Below are 17,189 nucleotides of genomic sequence, written 5' to 3' on the forward strand. Positions count from 1 at the left end.
GCCGTTTAACCCCCTCCAGGTCTGTTCCCCTCAGATCGCCGGGGGAAGGGACTGGACGATGGAGGCATGCCCCGTAAGGTCTAGACGACATGGGAGGGTGCTTGTCTGTCAGTCATATTTGGGAACAGGGCCTGGGCCAGAGCAAGCGGTATAGGCATGGCCACGCCAAGCGTGGGAAGATTTGAAATTTAAACTCCGAAACAAAGGGTGCTTTCTCTCGTGGCTCTTGGCCCGCTTGCACTCCTGGCTCTCCTGTTGTAGGGGGCATGCTCCCTGCATTTGCCCATGTGGCTCATGGCCATGTGGGACCCACACGATGGACTGACGGACTGTGACCGATGCTGTACGGGACTCAGTTTCACCGTGGAATGAAAACTCTGGACACTTGCTCTGCTTCTAGCTCTGCAGAAGCCCCAGCTGTACATTTTCCAGGACTGGTTTAAGGGATATGGGACTTTGCAAACCAAGGGCTATAATTTCATGCGAATAAACATTTCTACCAGACCTCATTCTCTCATGTGAGTCTTAGAAAATTCTTTTTCTCAAGATATCACAAGAACCCCGCTCCCACTAGCAATGGAGGAATTTCACTGGTGCAATCCCCTGACAACACCATCACGCATTCTTCTCACACAGTTGTTGGTAAATCTTCATATTTCTTAGGGAGCAAGGTTTGGCACACCAAGAAAAAAAGGGTCTTGGCACCAACCAGACATCAGCACATGCTGCCCAGCAGCCTCCCTCAGACTGAGGTCCTTAGATCTGCCTCTGTTTAGGAAGCACAAATCCATGAGCATTTTTAAGTTCTGAGTTTATTTTAATAAATAATCTTAAGATTTTTTTTACAAGTTTTAAAGGTGAAGTTTTTATATTGATATTTCACATTTAAAAGACATTTATTCTGAGACTTTAAATTTCCCAGTTAAGATTTTCTCAAACTTGGTTCTGGGATGTTTTCTTAGAAACCTGTGAGAACATAGTTCTTTTAAATGAAATTATTGCTCTAGTTGAGTTAGCCTGCTTTTCTGAGGATCGTCCAATTTGTAGCTTTCCCCAGATGAAGTTTTTTATATGCAATTATAAAATAATACTTGCTTCATGCAAGAAAAAAAATCAGGTATCACAAAATGGTATAAAGAGGAAGGTGTGAGGGTGACAGACACTAAAGAAAGGAGCACTATGGGGGGAGTGAGGGGAGCCCTAGTGGCCCTGGGGTGGGGGTGAGGGGAGCCCTGTTCCTGGGGTCCAGGAGTGGGAGGGTAATCCTATTGGGTTTTGGAAGCAAAGCAAGGATGACTGTGCAGGCAAGACTCCTACTGAGGGACCCACTGTCTGTGCAAGAGCAGCTGAATCAGCCACCAACCCCAGCCCTTCGCCCTCAGGGACCAGTGGCAGATTTCGTCCTTGGCTCCCAGGGCTTAGGCCCCATGTAAAGCTTACACAGTTTAGCAACTGCCACCCACACGTAAAGCAGAAGTTGAAATTACAGTCCATGCTCCCAGCTCCATCCTTCCATAGCAGCGGGGTGCCCACGACAAGCCCCCTCTCCCTTTCACACGCAACTCACACAAACACCTAGGCTGGAGAGCCTGATCCCCTAGGTCAGAGTCGAGAGGCTAGCAGTACATTCCCCTCGCCCTCAGGGCCCAAGGGAGCCACCCCCTCCCCTGCGCGACAGGGAGGGCTCAGTCCTTACTCCACAAAGCAGGGTCAGAGGACTCACAGGATCTGTTTTCTGCCCAAATCACTGAAGGTTTAATCGGAAGCCCCCAAGACCTTCAAAACCTTGAGCCTGGGAAACCACCAGGCCTGTGGCCACTGCCCCCGAGAGCTTTCCCATCTCCTTTGGGTGCCCTTACTCAGCTGTTAGACTGGCCAGGCCTTCACCTGGTGCAGCAGCAGTTGTGGGGAAGCTGGCTGCCTCCCAGCCTGCCTTGGAGCTTCCCTGCTGCTCTGGCCCCTCGCCCCATGGGAACCCTGGGCTTACCTGCACATTACCTCTTCCACGCAGAGGATGCGTCCTGATTTATTAGTGCTCTGTGGCCTCCCCTGAAAAGCAGCCCCAGTGACCAGGACTTGGCTCCCAAACAGCCTGTTACAACACTTCATCATCCCTGCAAGGCCTTTCCCAGGGATCAGGTGCTCCAGATTCCAGGATTGATGCTACCCACTGACACCTGGGGCAGCTGCTCCACAGGTCCGGCAAACCCTCACTAAAGCCTGTGCATGCAGATGGGGCTCTACCATCCTGCACTCACTCTGTGCCACTTGCCAGACAATGCAGGGGTCCCCAATAGCATCCAGGGCCAGCACAAAGGGCTCAACAAATGTCAGCATTGTTCTCTCCTAATGTGCCTGCCCGCTTCTGCTGTCCCTCTGCGGCACGGATCAAGGCCTCTCACCATCCGGGAGTAACCCAGCTGGGCATGTTGGGAGCAGGGTAGATGGAAGCCGGAGGGTTCAGGGCTGGGCTTTTGCTCCACACTCCTCTCTGCGAAACGCTGTAAGGACACATTTGGCCACTAGGGGGCGGCACCCACCTAGCTCATTTCGAGATCAGCTTTTACAAAGCAGCGTTTCCCTGGACAGTGGTACCTGGGTTTTCCAATGGGATCGGCTCCGGAAGCCCGTTCGAGCTCTGAAACGTGCGGAAACCGAGGGATCCACAGCCGACAGCTGGGCCTCAGGATCTTGCCCTCAGCAGAGGCCACGTGGCATGTTCGACTTCCGAGGCGTGTTCGAAAACCGAAGCATTCCCGTCCGTGTTTACGGCGTTCCTAAACCGCAATGCTCGTCAACGGGGACGTTGGAAAACCGAGGTACCAGTGTAGTTGTGCGGGGAAGGTGGAAGCCTTAATGGGGGCTGAGAGGACTCTGGGTGAGTTGCTTGGCCCCAGGGTTTCATTTACATCCACCCTCCTCCAGGCAGTCCTTAGTGAATAAGTGTGTTCTAAAATATAATAAAAAGAGAAGTTTTACATAAAGAACTCTGCTTTCCCATTGCCATGAATTATAAAATGAGAATTTTGCTCCTAAACCTGGGGCCTCCCACAGGTGCCCAGCGGGTTTTCAGAGTGCCCACATGCCTGACCACCAGGATTCCCCACTCCTCCCACAGGCACATTTTCCCACCCGCCAGCTGCAGGCTGCACATAAAGAAACATGGAGGCTGCCCAGAGGTAGCGGCCCCTCCTGCACACCTGCTGTTTCTTTCTCAAGGCAGCAGCAGGGACAGGTTGTCCAGCCAGCGGCCCAAGTGTCCTGGTACCCAGTGAGGACCCGCGTGGTGCTCCACGATTTTCCTCCTCGGACCCATCCAGCTGGCTTTGATCCTGGGGCTTGATCTTACGAGGTGTTCATGGAAATTTGTGTTAAATGTATGAATAATTATGACAAGCAAGAGTGTTTTTATTTTACAGAAAAAGATACATTATCAATATAACAAGATGTGCATGATGACCTTAACACTTTAGAAGCAGATTTTTAGGTTTTTAACCTCTTTAACAGATTGACTATTTAAAGTAACTACAGTCGTTTGCACACACATAAACACCCTTGAGCACTGAGAAACTCAAATAAGGCCATCTCCCTGACAGTTGTGGAATAATTTGGTAAACCCATTTCCATGCAAATGACTATTGCACATTCTTTTCTTTCTTTTTAGAGAGAGAGGAAGGGAAATGGAGAAACATCCATATGAGAGCGAAACATCCATCGGCTGCCTCCTGCACATGCCCAGGTTGTGGGCTCAGTCCCCCTGGAGAATCGAGCCCACAACCTGGGCATGTGCCTTGACTGGGAATCGAACTACCAACCTTCCAGTGCACGGGATACCAACCAACCAACCGAGCCACACCGGCCAGGGCAGCACAGTCTTTTTAGGTGAGCACTGAAGGATCACACCTCTGGGAACTGAGGCGTGTTCAAGTGCTTGCACCCTAGGTTTAGGAAAATTCCTGGTTGGGACATTTCCCCCCCTCTCCTCAACTCCTGTAGCACTGTGCCCTTGGTTAGACTTGCATGTAAACAGCTAAACCAAGGCATCTGTGTACTGACCTTTTCCTAAAGACGGATCTGGGACCAGGCTCTGGCCTGTTCTGTGCTGTTCCCCAGGGAGCTGCAGCCACAGCAGACCCACAACGAACATTTACTAGATTTTTTTACCTCCTATAAAAACCTATAGAAATACTTCCCAAAGCAAATGCCAACATCTCTCCCCATGTCCTTTCTCCTGAGCAGCCCCTTGCCTGGACCCTTTCCCAGGGCAGTGGGTATTCCAGAGACCAACTGAACTAATTCCTAAACAAGAGGGCCTCACACCAGACCGTCGGCCCAGTTCAGTAAGTTCTGACTTAGTCTTCATCTTCTCTTTTATTGTTTTATTTTAGAGAGAAAAACACTGATTTATTGTTCCACTCATGTATCATTCATTGGTTGGTTTTCTCTTTTTAATATATCTTTATTGATTTCAGAGAGAGGAAGAGAGGGAGAGAGAAACATCAATGATGAGAGTCATTGATCGGCTGCCTCCTGCACTCCCCCGACTGGGGATCGAGCCCGCAACCCAGGCATGTGCCCTGACCGGGAATTGAACCGCGATCTCCTGGATCCTAGGTTGACGCTCAATCGCTGAGCCACGCCCGGCCAGGCCACTGGTCGATTCCTGGATGTGCCCTGACTGGAGATTGAACCTACAATCTCGGTGTATGGAGACGACGCTCTAACCAACTGAGCTACCCGGCTGCTGGAGCCAAGTCTTCATCTTCTTAAATGAGGGGACAGATCATGTTAAGGGTTCTCTTTTTGAGATTCTTCAACCGAACCCCTTGAAACTTAAAAGGATTGACCACAGCTAACATTTCTGTGTGCTAATATTCTAGGAGCTGTGTGTGTATACACATGGACCAGTGCTGTTAGCCTCGCTCAATACCTAAGAGAACAGAAGTGCAGTGTCCCCATGTGGGCAATGGCAGACCACAGACCCAACTCCCTGTGGCTGCTACGCTGAACTGTTTTAACTCCTGGACACAGCCATAACCGGAACACAGATCTACGGCTTCAGTCGCTTACATTTCTGCAACCCACTGCGCTGTTGGTATTGACATCATCAATAGCCTTGGGGAGGAGACCGGTGGGGAGGAAAAACAGAAGCTAGAGGAACCCAGATCCCCTGGGATCTTGTTAAAAAGCAGGTTCTGATTCAGCAGGTCTGGGGCGGAGCCTGAGAGTCTACATTTCCAATGAGCTCCCAGGTGACGCTGGACAGCTGCTGTCTAGGGGACAGCTTGAATAGTAAGGGGTGAGATGAACCTTAGGAGATAACGCAATTTGCCTTGTGGCAAAAATAAAAGGATTGGGGGGGGGGGGCACACAGATGTCACAGAGCTGTTTGACATTGTGGAGAACAAATGAAAGACTTAAGTGTGAGACGACGAAATGTGGGAGGGCAAAAAACATGTTAGGAGTGTGTATGGGTGCCCCTCCCCATCCTTGCACGCGCGAACACACACACACACACACACACACACACACACACACACTCTCTCTCTCTCTCTCTCTCTCTCTCTCTCTCTCTCTCTCTCTCTCTCTCTCTCTCTCTCACTCTCTCTCTCCCGGAGCACAGCAAGCAAGGAGCAAGCCAAGAGCTGTCCACAAGGCGCCATTGCTTTGAACAGTCCGTGCCAAGCAACATCAAAGTTGTCCACGCTCCAATTTTGTCCTGACCATTTTTAATAGGCAATATTGAAATTAAAAAAAAAGTGCGTGCTGATGGAGAGGTCAATCGCACCTCTGGACTTAAAAATGAGACAAGCCACATAAATTCTCTTCCTTAAAAAACAGCCATTTCAAAAGATCTTTAATATCATAAAATATTTTCATGGACAGTGAGCTAGCAAACACACATGCACCAATGTGCCTTTTGACAAGATCACCCCCACCCCACCCCCTCTCCCACATCAAGGTGGACATGAGATTGGAGAAATTAATACAGCAGATGGAACAGAGAGGGAAAAAAAATCATTAAAACGGATGGAATATAACATTGTGCTTGGTTATTTTCCTATGTCACAACAAAACAAAACATTTTGGTGCAAATAGTTAATTCTTCCTCTTTTCCATTTAAGTCTGGTGGAGAAAAAAATACTTTTTCTATAATAAAATATGCGGTTTTTTTGGTTGTTTTTTTTTTACTTTTTTTAACGTAACTTTTTTTCTTTTTTTTTTCTTTTTTTGCAGAAAATAATTTTGTAAACTGTCACTTGGCGGGCACGGAGGCTGGATGCCGCAGGGGCCCCAGCTCCCCGGGGCAGGAAAGGGGGCAGCGGAGGAGCAGGGCCGGGCTTGCGGGGGCGAGGGCGCCGGGCGGACAGGGCGGGTTAGAGGTCGCTCTCGCCATAGAGCGCCGTGGAGAAGGACATGTAGTCCAGAGCACCGGGCACGCCGTCGGGGCCAGCGTAGGGGGCCATTCGTGCGATGCAGTACTCGGCCTGGTCGGGCGGCAGCTCCCGGCGCAGCTCGTCCACGGTGATGTAGTTCTGCAGAGAGAGCGCCGTGAGGGTGGCCGCAAAGCCAGGCAGCTGTCCCCCCCGCTGTCCCCCTCCAGCCCCTCCTGTCTTTTTGTAGACACACAGGTATATTCCGCATAGGTCTGTATCCACCCACACAGAGGAGCCCTGGAAGTGCCCGTGATCTTCCCCGCAGGCCAGAGCCCAGCCAGTGCCCACGCCCCCCGCGCGGCCCCAACCCCACAGCACACGAACCTTGTCGCCGGCCAGGATCTTGAAGGACGCCATGACTTGGTCGGCTGTGTCTGTGTCCGCTGTCTCCCGGGACATGAAGTCGATGAAGGCCTGGAATGTCACTACCCCCAGGCGGTTGGGGTCCACAATGCTCATGATTCGGGCAAATTCTGCCTCTCCCTGGAAAGAAGAGCCACCCCCGCCAGGCCTGTCAGCCCCCGAGCCACCGCCTGCTGGGACTCTGCAGGGACCTGGGGCCCCCGGGGGCTCAGAGTAGCCTGTGGCTGCTAGAGGAGGGCACAGCAGCCCGGACCCAACCTGGGTTGTCCTGAGGGTTTGAGGAGCCTCTTCACACGCCCAACAGTGAAGACTCCACTCAGGGCTTCGCACCCCTACAGACGCCTGGGCTCCCCTTGGAGCAAACTATGATAAAGCTGATAATAATAGTGACAACATTAAGAGCTACCACCCCCACGCGGTGTATATTATATACCAGGCACTATTTAACCACATCAAGGTAGGTATTTATCGTTTCCATCGGGTTTCCAGATGAGAAACCTGAGGTCCAGACAGGCTTAGTGACTTGCCCAAGGTCACACAGCCAGCAGGTAATGGAGCTGGGATTTGAACATGGGTGGTCTGGCTCCACAACCGGTGCTCTCCCCACCACACTGTACTTTCTATGTGCCAGACAAGTGCATAGTGCTCGCGTAAGTTCCTTCGTTTAACCCTTACAATAGCCCTGTAGGGTCCCCCGAGCCTCATGCAGGCCCCCAAGCTGGTGACGGTGGAGCTGGGATTTACTCCTGGGTTCACTGCTCCTACAGCCCACGCTCTCACTTCCGTGCTGGGCATCCCAAGGGCTCTGTACTTTGCCCATGGCCCAGGGGGTGACCTGGCTGCCCAGCTAACGCCCCTGCCCTGCTCGGATGGCCTGCATGGGGGCAGGCAGCTGAGGAGGGACAGGGGGAGCCTGGGGCAATGGCAGAGGGGCGGCAGGCTCGGCTGGAGCCATCACCAGGGAAATGGTAGAACTCTCCATGCTTCGTACCAGAATGTCCAAACCAGCAGTCCTTCCTGCTAGTCTCAGGGTCGGCCCAGCCGTCCACGGTGGGAGTGAGAAAGCCTAGCTCCACAGTAAGTACCAGAAGATAAACGGCACTGACGGTGGGACGGCCAGCCCTTCAGGACACACACAGGCCTGCAGCTGGGCCTTGCCTTCAGGGCTCCATCTTCCCTGAGGACCAGAACACTGAGCCCCTCTAGGGAGGGCGGCCCCTGGCCTGAGGGCATCCAGACTGCCAGGGCTAGGGCATGGCCTCTGTGGCCGGCTGGCTGCCCCTCGCCAGGACAGAGGACGGGGTTTACGTTACCATGTTGTAACCCATGGAGATCAGGCAGGCTCGGAAATCATCCGTGTCCATCATGCCTGTCTTCTTCTGTGGGGGCAGTGGCACCGAGACACAGGAGGAGGAAGGGCCGGCCCAGGGCCGGGAAGACAGGGCACAGGTCAGGGAGGGGAGAGGAACGTAGGAGGAGATGTAAATACACGTCCAGGGAAAAGATCCAGGAAGGAGAGGACAGAGCAGAGAGATGCAAAGATCCGTCCGGAGGGTGGAGAACGGCGAGGAGAGAGGAAGGCGGGCACCGAGCAGGTTCCCACGAAAGACAACCGAGGGCAGAGTCAGAGGTCGGAGTAGCGGGAGGAAGAGCCCGACACGGGCCAGGCGGACGGCAGGAGAGAATGAGCCCACGGCCCACAGGGAAGGACAAGAAGATCCAGACAGACAGAGAAGAGAAAAAGGAGAAATACGCGTTATTTCTTGCCCCAGAGGCCACCCTTGAGCGTGCTCCATGCAGGAGGCGAGTACCTGGGGGTCGTTGCCAATATCATAACCCAAGCTGATGAGGCAGGCTTTGAACTCCTCGGGGCCCAGCGTGCCGGAGTGATCCTGGGGCCGCCGTGCGGCAGGCAGCGAGCCATGCGGTGCCAGGGAGGCGGAGGCCGTGAGGGGAGGGGTGGGCCATGCCCCGGGGGTGGTGGCATGTGAGGGGAGACACAGGGACAAAGGCATGCGGACAGAGAAAGTGGAAGGTGGATAGGGTGGGGGAGGAGGGGAAATAAAAGTGCACATGGTTAGACACACGGACGAGGTCCCGAGGGTGCCCTCTCCCCGGCACACGCAGCCCTGCTCCGGGAAGCAGGCCAGAAGGGAGCGCAATGAGCCACGGGGGTGAGAAGCCCCCACAAGTGCCCAGCCCGCCTCCAGCCCGATGCCCCACCCCAGTTTCCAGGAGGGCTTCACCCAGCCAGGCATGGTGGTGGGCAGCACCTAGCCCCATGCTCCCCCCCACCCCATGTGGTCACCCTGAAGCCCCAGGGCACTGGGTGATCCAAGACTGACAACTCTGTTTGGGGTGGGGGGGCAGGAGGGAGCCTCCACTCTTCTGTCCTGAGGCAGAGGCAAGAGCCGGTCCCCACAGCCAGAGGCAAAAGGCCTTCACTTGAGTTTGAGGCTATGGTAGCCTTGCTCCCAAGGGCTGAAGCTGCATGGTAGGAGAGCAAAGGTCAGGAGTCAAGGGTCCTTTCGCCACCCAGGATATGAGCTGTCTCTCCAGGAAAGCAGAAAGGCTCATGGGACACCAGGACTGGCTTTCTAAGGCCAGCATCATGCGACGCAGAGTCAGGGCAGGCCGATGGCACTGCCTCCCTCTCCTTTCTACTCGTCACCTGCCCGGGAACTGGACCCAGCATAGCTACCCACACCTTGGGGAGTGCCCTCCAGGGCCCTGGGGCAGGGGCTGGGGGCTGCTCTAAGCAAGTGCAGGGGGTGGGGCTCTCACCCGGTCAAAGTGGTTAAAGGAGGCCCGGAACTCGTTCATCTGCTCCTGGCTGATGCCCTTGGCATCCCGGGTCAGTATCTGGTTCTCCACCTCATTGATGGTCCTGGCGATGGTGGTGAGGAGCTGCTCCCAGCCCACGCGTATGTGCTGGATTTGGGCAAGGGGCCTGTCAGCATAGGGGCCCCAGGCCGCCCCTGCCACTCCTTCCCCTGACCATCGAATGGTCCAAGCAATCAACCCGGCCTTCTGTGTGGACTCAGTGTCATTAGGCTGGGGAGCCAGAGCAAGATACCAGGACAGAGGAGCCAGAGGATGAAGGGGGAAGAGTGGGCAGGGTGGTGGCTCCTGCCTGGGACAGTAGAGACCAGGACTGCCAGGGTGGGTCAGGATAGGAAGGAAGGAAGGAAGGAAAATTTGGTGGTGGGAAAGACTAAAGGATAAAAAATTGGGTAATTCTTTAAATATCCAACTTCAGAACCACATACACAGGCCTTCATAGGTCAAAGCAAGTAGTCATTTAGAATACAGGTGCCTAAGGCAGTATCTGGAGACCACAAGCATCAGAATCACTGGGGTGCTTATTAAAAATTTAGATTCCTGAGCCCCACCCAGACCTAGTGAATTCTGGAGGCAGGGTCTGGAAATCTGTGTGTCAACAAGCTCCTTGGGAAATCAGGAAAGCACTGAGGCCTGAAGACCCAGAGCTCCTGGGTGAGGAGAAGTGAGTCCCCTCTCACTCCAAAGCAAGAGTTAATCCTACTATGGTCAGTTTCCTTAGAAGATGATAGCTGGCCCCAGCCCAGGAAGGGGAACAGAAGGGGATCTGTGGCTTCCTCCCAGAGCAGCAAGGCCAAGATGCCCACCTCCATGGTGTAGTTGGTGTGCTTATTGTCAAAGATGAGTGCCTCCTGGATGAACTGGTGGTCACCCTCCAGCTGGTCGATCTTAGGCTTGTAGTTGATGATGCTTTTCTCATACTGTCGTAGGTGGCTGAGCTGGTCCTCCAGGGTCCCGTGCATCTCGATGGAGATCCTCCCGATCTCCTGCTCACCCAGGAAAGAGGCCCTTGTCAGACCACCCCCTTCCATGCCCCTGGGGTGGAGACTGGGGCCCCCACGCCATTGGTCAAACTCTAAGATAATTCTCTGTTCCCACCCTAGCACCTGGGAGCCCATAGGAGTAATTAGTAAGCCCAGAGCTAGACACACACAGCATGGGTGCTCCTTGGTATGGAAACAGCATCACAGAGGTGTGGGACAAGCACTGCTATCAATGGATGAAACACACCCTGCCCCCCACTGTCTCTCAGTTACCTGTCAGTCTCAGGAATGGGGCTCAAGGTCAGCTACTAACCTAATCTCTGCCTGCTATTCAAACTCCCTTCCTAAACCTAATTCTCAACCATCACTCATCTCAGTGCACAGCCTCAGGGCACCTGGCTCACCTCCTCAGTGGCCACGCTCCTGGTGTTCTGCTCCTAGGATGCCTACCTTGGCCCACTACAATGCCACCACAATCCCGCCTGTCCCTGTGAGCCAGGCCTAATCCCCTTTTCTGTGGGTCCTTCATCCATATAAACAAAACGTGTTTCTGAAAGCACTTTCTGTGCACTCAAATCAATCCAGCAAATATTCCCTGAGCACCTACTATGCACAATGTGCTAAGCCAGTGGGGGTAGGGTGCAGGGAAGACACAAACGTGAACTCAACCTGGGTTCTGCCCTCAAGGACCTCAGAGGGACACCATGCTCTAACCCAAGCGGTATCCTGTCCCTGATCTACAGCACCCCAATATCTGCTCCACACAAATTAGCAAAAAGTTCCACACTTGCCTGAGTTTCAGTTCTCTCTCTGAAATGACCACCCTCCTTGACCAAGCTCATTGCTTAGGAAGGAAGAGACCTGGCCAGCCAGATAAGCCATAAGGGTAAGCCAAGTCAGCCACCCAGGCACTAATCCTGCTGTGGGACCTGCTTGTGGGACTTTAGTGATGTCCCTGTGTGGGTCTTTGCTCCCAAGCCAGACACTGGGATCAGCCCACAGCGTCCTTGCATGAGCTCCACACCCTCTGTAGGAGAGCAGACCAGCCACAGGCTCAGGACCCACAGTCTGCCACAGGTCCCACCTGGGAGGAGACAAGGCAAGCCCGTCTGGCTGAGATGGTTCCAGGAAGGAGTGGAAGCCTCATGCCTGCCTCCCATTATGGGACCCACCTCCATCTTGGTCTGGATCCAGGGCCCAATGACGTTGGCCTGTGCCCCGAACTGCTTGCGTAGCCTCTCATTGTGCTGTTGGCGGGCATGCTCCTCTGTCAGGGCCTGGTCCCTTCGAGGCACCAGCTGCCGCACCTGGGGCAGAAACAATCATGGGACATTGGGGATGGGCTGTCTATCTGCTCCGTACTTCAGATGAAAAGGACCCATGAAGGAAGGGGCCAGTCAGTAACAGAACAGGAGTAAAGACATTGACCTGTTCTAGAAATTCAATCATTCATTAACTTGACAGTTCTGACTATGTGACAATAGCAAAAAAAACACTAAAATCAATAAAAATCAATTAACAAAAAAAGACACAAAAATTGCTGCCTTTTGAAACTTATAATGGCTCAACCAATGCCCCATCCAGCCCTTGGACTCACATGGTCCCATTTGCCATTGATCTCCTGAGGCGTGATGGTTGTGTAGGGGTTGGTGCCCGCCATGTTGACGTGGTAGGTCTGCACAATCTTGGACACCTCGTTGTGGATGCCCAGGATGGCCAGGCGCTCCTTGTCAGCATCGGGTAGGGTGGCTTTGAACTGCTCGTGGGCTGTGGTCAGTCCCTGGACAGAAATGGAGATGCAGAAGAACAATGACTGGAGGGGCTGGTGCTTCCCGTGGGCAGGATGAGCAGGGCCCAGGTGGAGGTGGGTGGAAGGGCCCCAGAGGCCTGGAGGTGTCAACCAAGGATTCTCATGGCTCAGAACCAATACAGCAGGGCTGGCCAGGGAGGGTGGAGGCAGAGCCATCAAAGCAATAGCTTCCTGCTCGGGGCTAGAGAAGTCAGCAGCAACCCTGGGGGCGCTCACCACCTCACAATCAGGCCAGGAACAAGGAATGCCCCAGGGCCGGCTCCCAGGTGACCTCCCCCAACACAGGTTTCCTCAGCGCTTTGCAAAACTCTTTTGATCTAACACTCTGCAGCTGCATAAAAGTACAAGGAAGCTGTTTATTGATATGAAACAAGCTCCAAGGTACACGTTAAATTAAAAATAAAGGTTCAAAATACAGTGTATTATAAACGCTACTTTTTGTGTAAAAAATAGCGTGGAGGAGACTGTGTTAATAAGTAAATATATTTGCTCGCACATGCAGACTGCGCGGCCATGTTGCTTTCCTCTGGGGAGGGGCTGGGATAGGAGAACAAACTTACTGCATATCCTTTTTATCATTTAGAGTTTATGCCACATACATGTTACCTAATCAAAATAAAGGTAATGCAAAGGTTTCAAATCTATGAAACTCTTAGGATGCTATCCTCAGTCCTCTCTCTGCTGGGCAGCCTGCAGGAGTGGGACTGGCAGAGTGTGGGCCACGGGGCTGGGGGAGCCAGCCACGGGAGGTGGGGGGGCTGCAGCTCACCTGGATCTCCTCGATGGTGTGCACGATGAAGGTGTCCTGCAGGTCCTCCATGGCCCCCTCCATCCAGTTGTTGAAGGGCGCAGCCCGCTTGGCATACTCCAGGTACAGCTGGTCTATGGTTTCCAGCAGTTTTTCTGTCCGCTGGGAGTGCCGAATGGGGTGAGGGTGGGGATCGGGACATGTTTAGTAGAGTCATATCCAGAAACCCTCCCCTCCCCTCCCCTCCCCCAAGAGCCTCCAAGGTCCTCCTGGCCAGCCCCAAGTGGTCAGGGTCTGGAAGGACCGGACTAACTCAGGCAGAAAGAACCAGCCGCCTCTGGGGACTGGTTCTATGTGGAGTGAGCAGGCTACCCACATCAGAATCACCCAGCCTGGCCCCAGAGTCCAGTCTGTAGAATAGGAAAGTGCTCAAATGGCTGGGGTTGGGCTAAGTGCACTAAACCAGAGGGGTGAGATATGGTTAGAGGAAGAAAGGAAGCATCTCCACAGAGCAAAGCCCAAATCCAGTGCCACTGTGAGCCTTCCACACTCAGGCCACGGCTGAGGGAGGTCCAGGCGACCCAGTGGAGCCTTTTTTGCCCAAAGCAAAGGGAGTCACAAAGGAGGAAGAGGCACACAGAGCTGCTGAAGGCAGGCCTCCATCTCCCTCAGGGGGCCCTCACCTCCAGGGCTTCCCTCCGCTTCTGGGTTAGGGCCCCTAGATTGTCCCACTGGTCACAGATCTTTTGGCACCGGGCGTTGACACTGGGTGAGTCGTAATAGTCCAGCTCACTGGGAGGGAAGAGACAGGAAGAGTCAGGTGACCCTGGCTACCTGTGGCCTGCTCTCCTCTTCCTGAGGCTGAGGCCCTAGTGGTGTTGGAAGGCCAGGTGTACTCGCTTCATCAAGATCTTCCAGGCACCCCTCCCAACCTTCCAACTCCTTGGCTTTTAAGAAACCACTGGGAGAAGACCAAAGAAGGCTGTCCTTGCTCTAAGGTCCCCCACCCCAACCTAAGCTCGAGGCAATGCCAGTCTTGACCTGATGCACATCATGAAGGAACTACCAAGGCAGTGAGAATTCAGAGCCAAGGCTTGGTCATCCTCTGGTTTTGCACTAGTTACAGATAAGGACCAAAGGCCTGTGACAGGAAGGGTCACTGGCTCATTCCCGGACTGGGGGGAAGTCCTTAGTCTTCTGTATTGATGACCTTCCCACCTAGGCACCAGGCTATACCCACCCCCCCCTCAGTTATCAGGGCCACACTGCCCACCTCCCACAGCCACCGCAGGCCCTGGCCAGGCCACGCTTACTTGAGCTCCTGTGCAATGGCGGCAATCTGCTCCACGCGGTCCTGGTGGGCTGCCAGGTCGCTCTCAAAGGCCTCATGCTTCTTGAGCAGGGCCTTGATCTCAGACAGCGTGGCCGTCTCGTAATCCTTCTGCCGCAGCATGGCCTCTTTGCCTGAGTTCAAAAAGATGGTACAAAGCTGAGCTGAAGCCAGGGCACGGGGGAGGGGGACATCTTCTTGACCCGACTATCCACCCCTTAGGGCCTCAGGAGCTCCCGTTCCAGGGGCACAACCCAAGGAGGAGTCCACTGTACAATGATCTATCATCTGCAGTGCAAGAAACCGGGACATCCACTAGGGGTCAGGCCAGGAAAGTCACTGTTCTCCACGGAGCGTGTGGCGGGCATCAGAAGTGGTTACATTCACAGGCTATGCAGGACTATGGGGAACGCATGGGGCCTAACATTCACTTTATAAACAGCAGGAAACAACGATCTATGCCCAGTGGTATAATCAGGGAAAAACAGGCCAAGCAGTCAGGGAAACCCTATTTTATAGTTTCTCCAGTTACTCCTGCCAGCCCCCAGAAGCCGTGGAGGGACCTGTCCCTCAACTATTCTCAGTGTGGTCAACGTGTCCACACTGCGTTCATCAATGGCCAGAGCCTTCTCCAACCATCAAATGCGCTGCCCTCTCTCTTTAGGGGTGGGCAGGGCTTGCATTTCTTGGATTTCTGTTTCCTGGGAGGAAAATGGGATGAGATACGACCTCCCAGGACTTGTGAAGTGATTAGCACAGAACAGGGACTGATCTGGCCTGGCCACCCACCCCGACTATCCACCCCTCAGGTGGTGTTTGCGCCCATCATGGATGCTCAGCCCCCCTCAATAAACAGAGGCCAGGCTGTGAGGCCAAGGGCTGTGCCCAATAGGGCGTTTCTTTCCTTCCCTCTACTCTTTTCTTTAACTCAGAATAATAACAACAACCGTACAAAAAATGACAGACGAGCCTTCTTATCTCCTCTTTTCAGTCTTCCCTTTATGGATGTTGTGTTAAAACCACAGGGTATATATAAGTTGTGCTTCCTGTTTTGAAATACTCAGCAGCATAACATAGTGTCTGCCCTGGCCCCTCAGTCTTCACAGGGGCCACTCAGCCCCATGACATTCCGTCAAGTGGCTGAACCACCTACTGTGGGCAGCAAGGTGATCAGCTTGCGCTACGTAGACGGTCTCACGGCAAACATCTACATAGTGAGATTTTCCCCATGTTTAAGACTAATTCTCTAGACAGTCTCAAGAAATGGAATTCCCAGGTTAGTGGGCAATACATCGTTAGGCATGAATCCATGTGGCCGGACTGATTTCATGGGGTTGTGCCAGGACTACTCGTGCCCTTGTTGGTGGCTGGCAAGCTGACAGGGCAGTCCCTGCGTGGTATCTTGCTCTGAGCTGTTCCTTGGCTCCAGAGAGGACATGATAGAAGCATGTGGGTGAATCAGTACAACCTCCACCATCCCCCTCTACTCTGCACCAGCCAGGCTGAGAAAAATAACTCTGTACATGCAAACTGTGCAAAGCCCAGCACAGATACCTACACCAGGGAGCCAAACCCGACCCCCTTGGCTAAGTCCAGTGCTCTGCTAGCCCCTACCAAGCCAAGCCACACCGCTCCCAAGTAGCCATGGGGTGTGACCATCCCTACCCATCTCTCGCCTAAGGGGTGAGGGCGTAACAGAGATGAGGAGGGAAGTCTTAGAGCGTTGAGCTCCACTGGCCAATGGGGTCACCCTCAGGGCTCTAGCTGACACAGTTGTAGGGCCCTAAGATTAGGGCAGCCTGCTCCCCTCTTCACCCCCAAGCCCAGGTTTTCTGAGGAAAAGACTATTCCAGGTAAGATTTTTCTCTTTGGAGTTAACCTTAGCTGCCAATAAGCAGACACAGGCATAGCCACGACCGCCTCCAGGCTGGAGTAATGGAGACAAACCCACTAAGGCAAGGGCTCTGCTTCTCTAGAGGTAACTGGAGGCCAGGAGCAGGGAGAGGGAAGGCAGTGGAGGAAAAACGCCCAGGGCTACCATTTCCTGATATGTTCCATGTGCTGGGCGCTCTACCAAGCATAAAATGTACGTATGACACTTAAGCCTACAACAGCCCTATGAGGGGCTGCCCTGGGTTGAACAGTGCCCTCCCAAAACTCAGGTCTACCCAGACCCCAGCATCTGACCAAATATGGAAATACGGGCTTTGCAGACGTAATCGGTTAAGATGAGGTCCTAAATGGATTAGCATAGCCCTAAATCCAATGACTGGGGTTTTCATTAGAAAAAGGAGAGGGAGATTCAGTCACAGAGACATGGAGAGAAGCAGCCAGGTGACAACAGAGACTGGAGTGAAACAAGGCAAGGAATTCCAGGGACTGCTGGCAACCACCAGACACTAGGAATAAGCATGGGAACCAACCCTGCCGCCACCCAATTTAGGACTTCCAGCCTCCTGAACTGTGACAGAATACAGTCTGCTGTCCTGTTAAGCCACGCAGTTTGTGTTACCTTGTTACGGCAGCCCTAGGAAACAAGTCCAGGAGGGTGCATCACCACCTGCATGTCCAGATGAGGAAACAAGACCTGGGGTCGAGCCATTGTTTCTAGGTGGCAGAGTCGGGATTTGAACCCCGATTTCACTGACTCAGGGAAATCACTACGGAGACCTGAACT

At 53.5% G+C, this 17,189-nt stretch overlaps 1 protein-coding gene across 3 annotated transcripts in view; it reads right to left on the reverse strand.

The window, feature by feature from the left end:
- Window positions 1-5,716: 5,716 nt before the first annotated feature.
- Window positions 5,717-17,189, reverse strand: part of ACTN1 (actinin alpha 1) — an 85,800-nt gene continuing 74,327 nt past the window's right edge. The window contains exons 12-22 of one of the 3 annotated variants that reach the window (XM_081147247.1): window positions 14,496-14,646; window positions 13,866-13,974; window positions 13,204-13,344; window positions 12,222-12,404; window positions 11,797-11,931; window positions 10,448-10,627; window positions 9,585-9,731; window positions 8,612-8,692; window positions 8,114-8,179; window positions 6,762-6,920; window positions 5,717-6,536 (exon numbers count right to left, since the gene is read on the reverse strand). In XM_081147247.1, coding sequence (XP_081003373.1) covers window positions 6,378-6,536; window positions 6,762-6,920; window positions 8,114-8,179; window positions 8,612-8,692; window positions 9,585-9,731; window positions 10,448-10,627; window positions 11,797-11,931; window positions 12,222-12,404; window positions 13,204-13,344; window positions 13,866-13,974; window positions 14,496-14,646 — 1,511 coding nt within the window. In that variant the 3' untranslated portion in view covers window positions 5,717-6,377. The remainder of the gene's footprint in view (window positions 6,537-6,761; window positions 6,921-8,113; window positions 8,180-8,611; window positions 8,693-9,584; window positions 9,732-10,447; window positions 10,628-11,796; window positions 11,932-12,221; window positions 12,405-13,203; window positions 13,345-13,865; window positions 13,975-14,495; window positions 14,647-17,189) is intronic. The other 2 variants (XM_081147249.1, XM_081147248.1) reach the window with 2 other exon arrangements.

The sequence above is a fragment of the Miniopterus schreibersii genome (genome assembly GCF_964146895.1).
Source record: "Miniopterus schreibersii genome assembly, chromosome: 1".
NCBI lineage: Eukaryota > Metazoa > Chordata > Mammalia > Chiroptera > Miniopteridae > Miniopterus > Miniopterus schreibersii.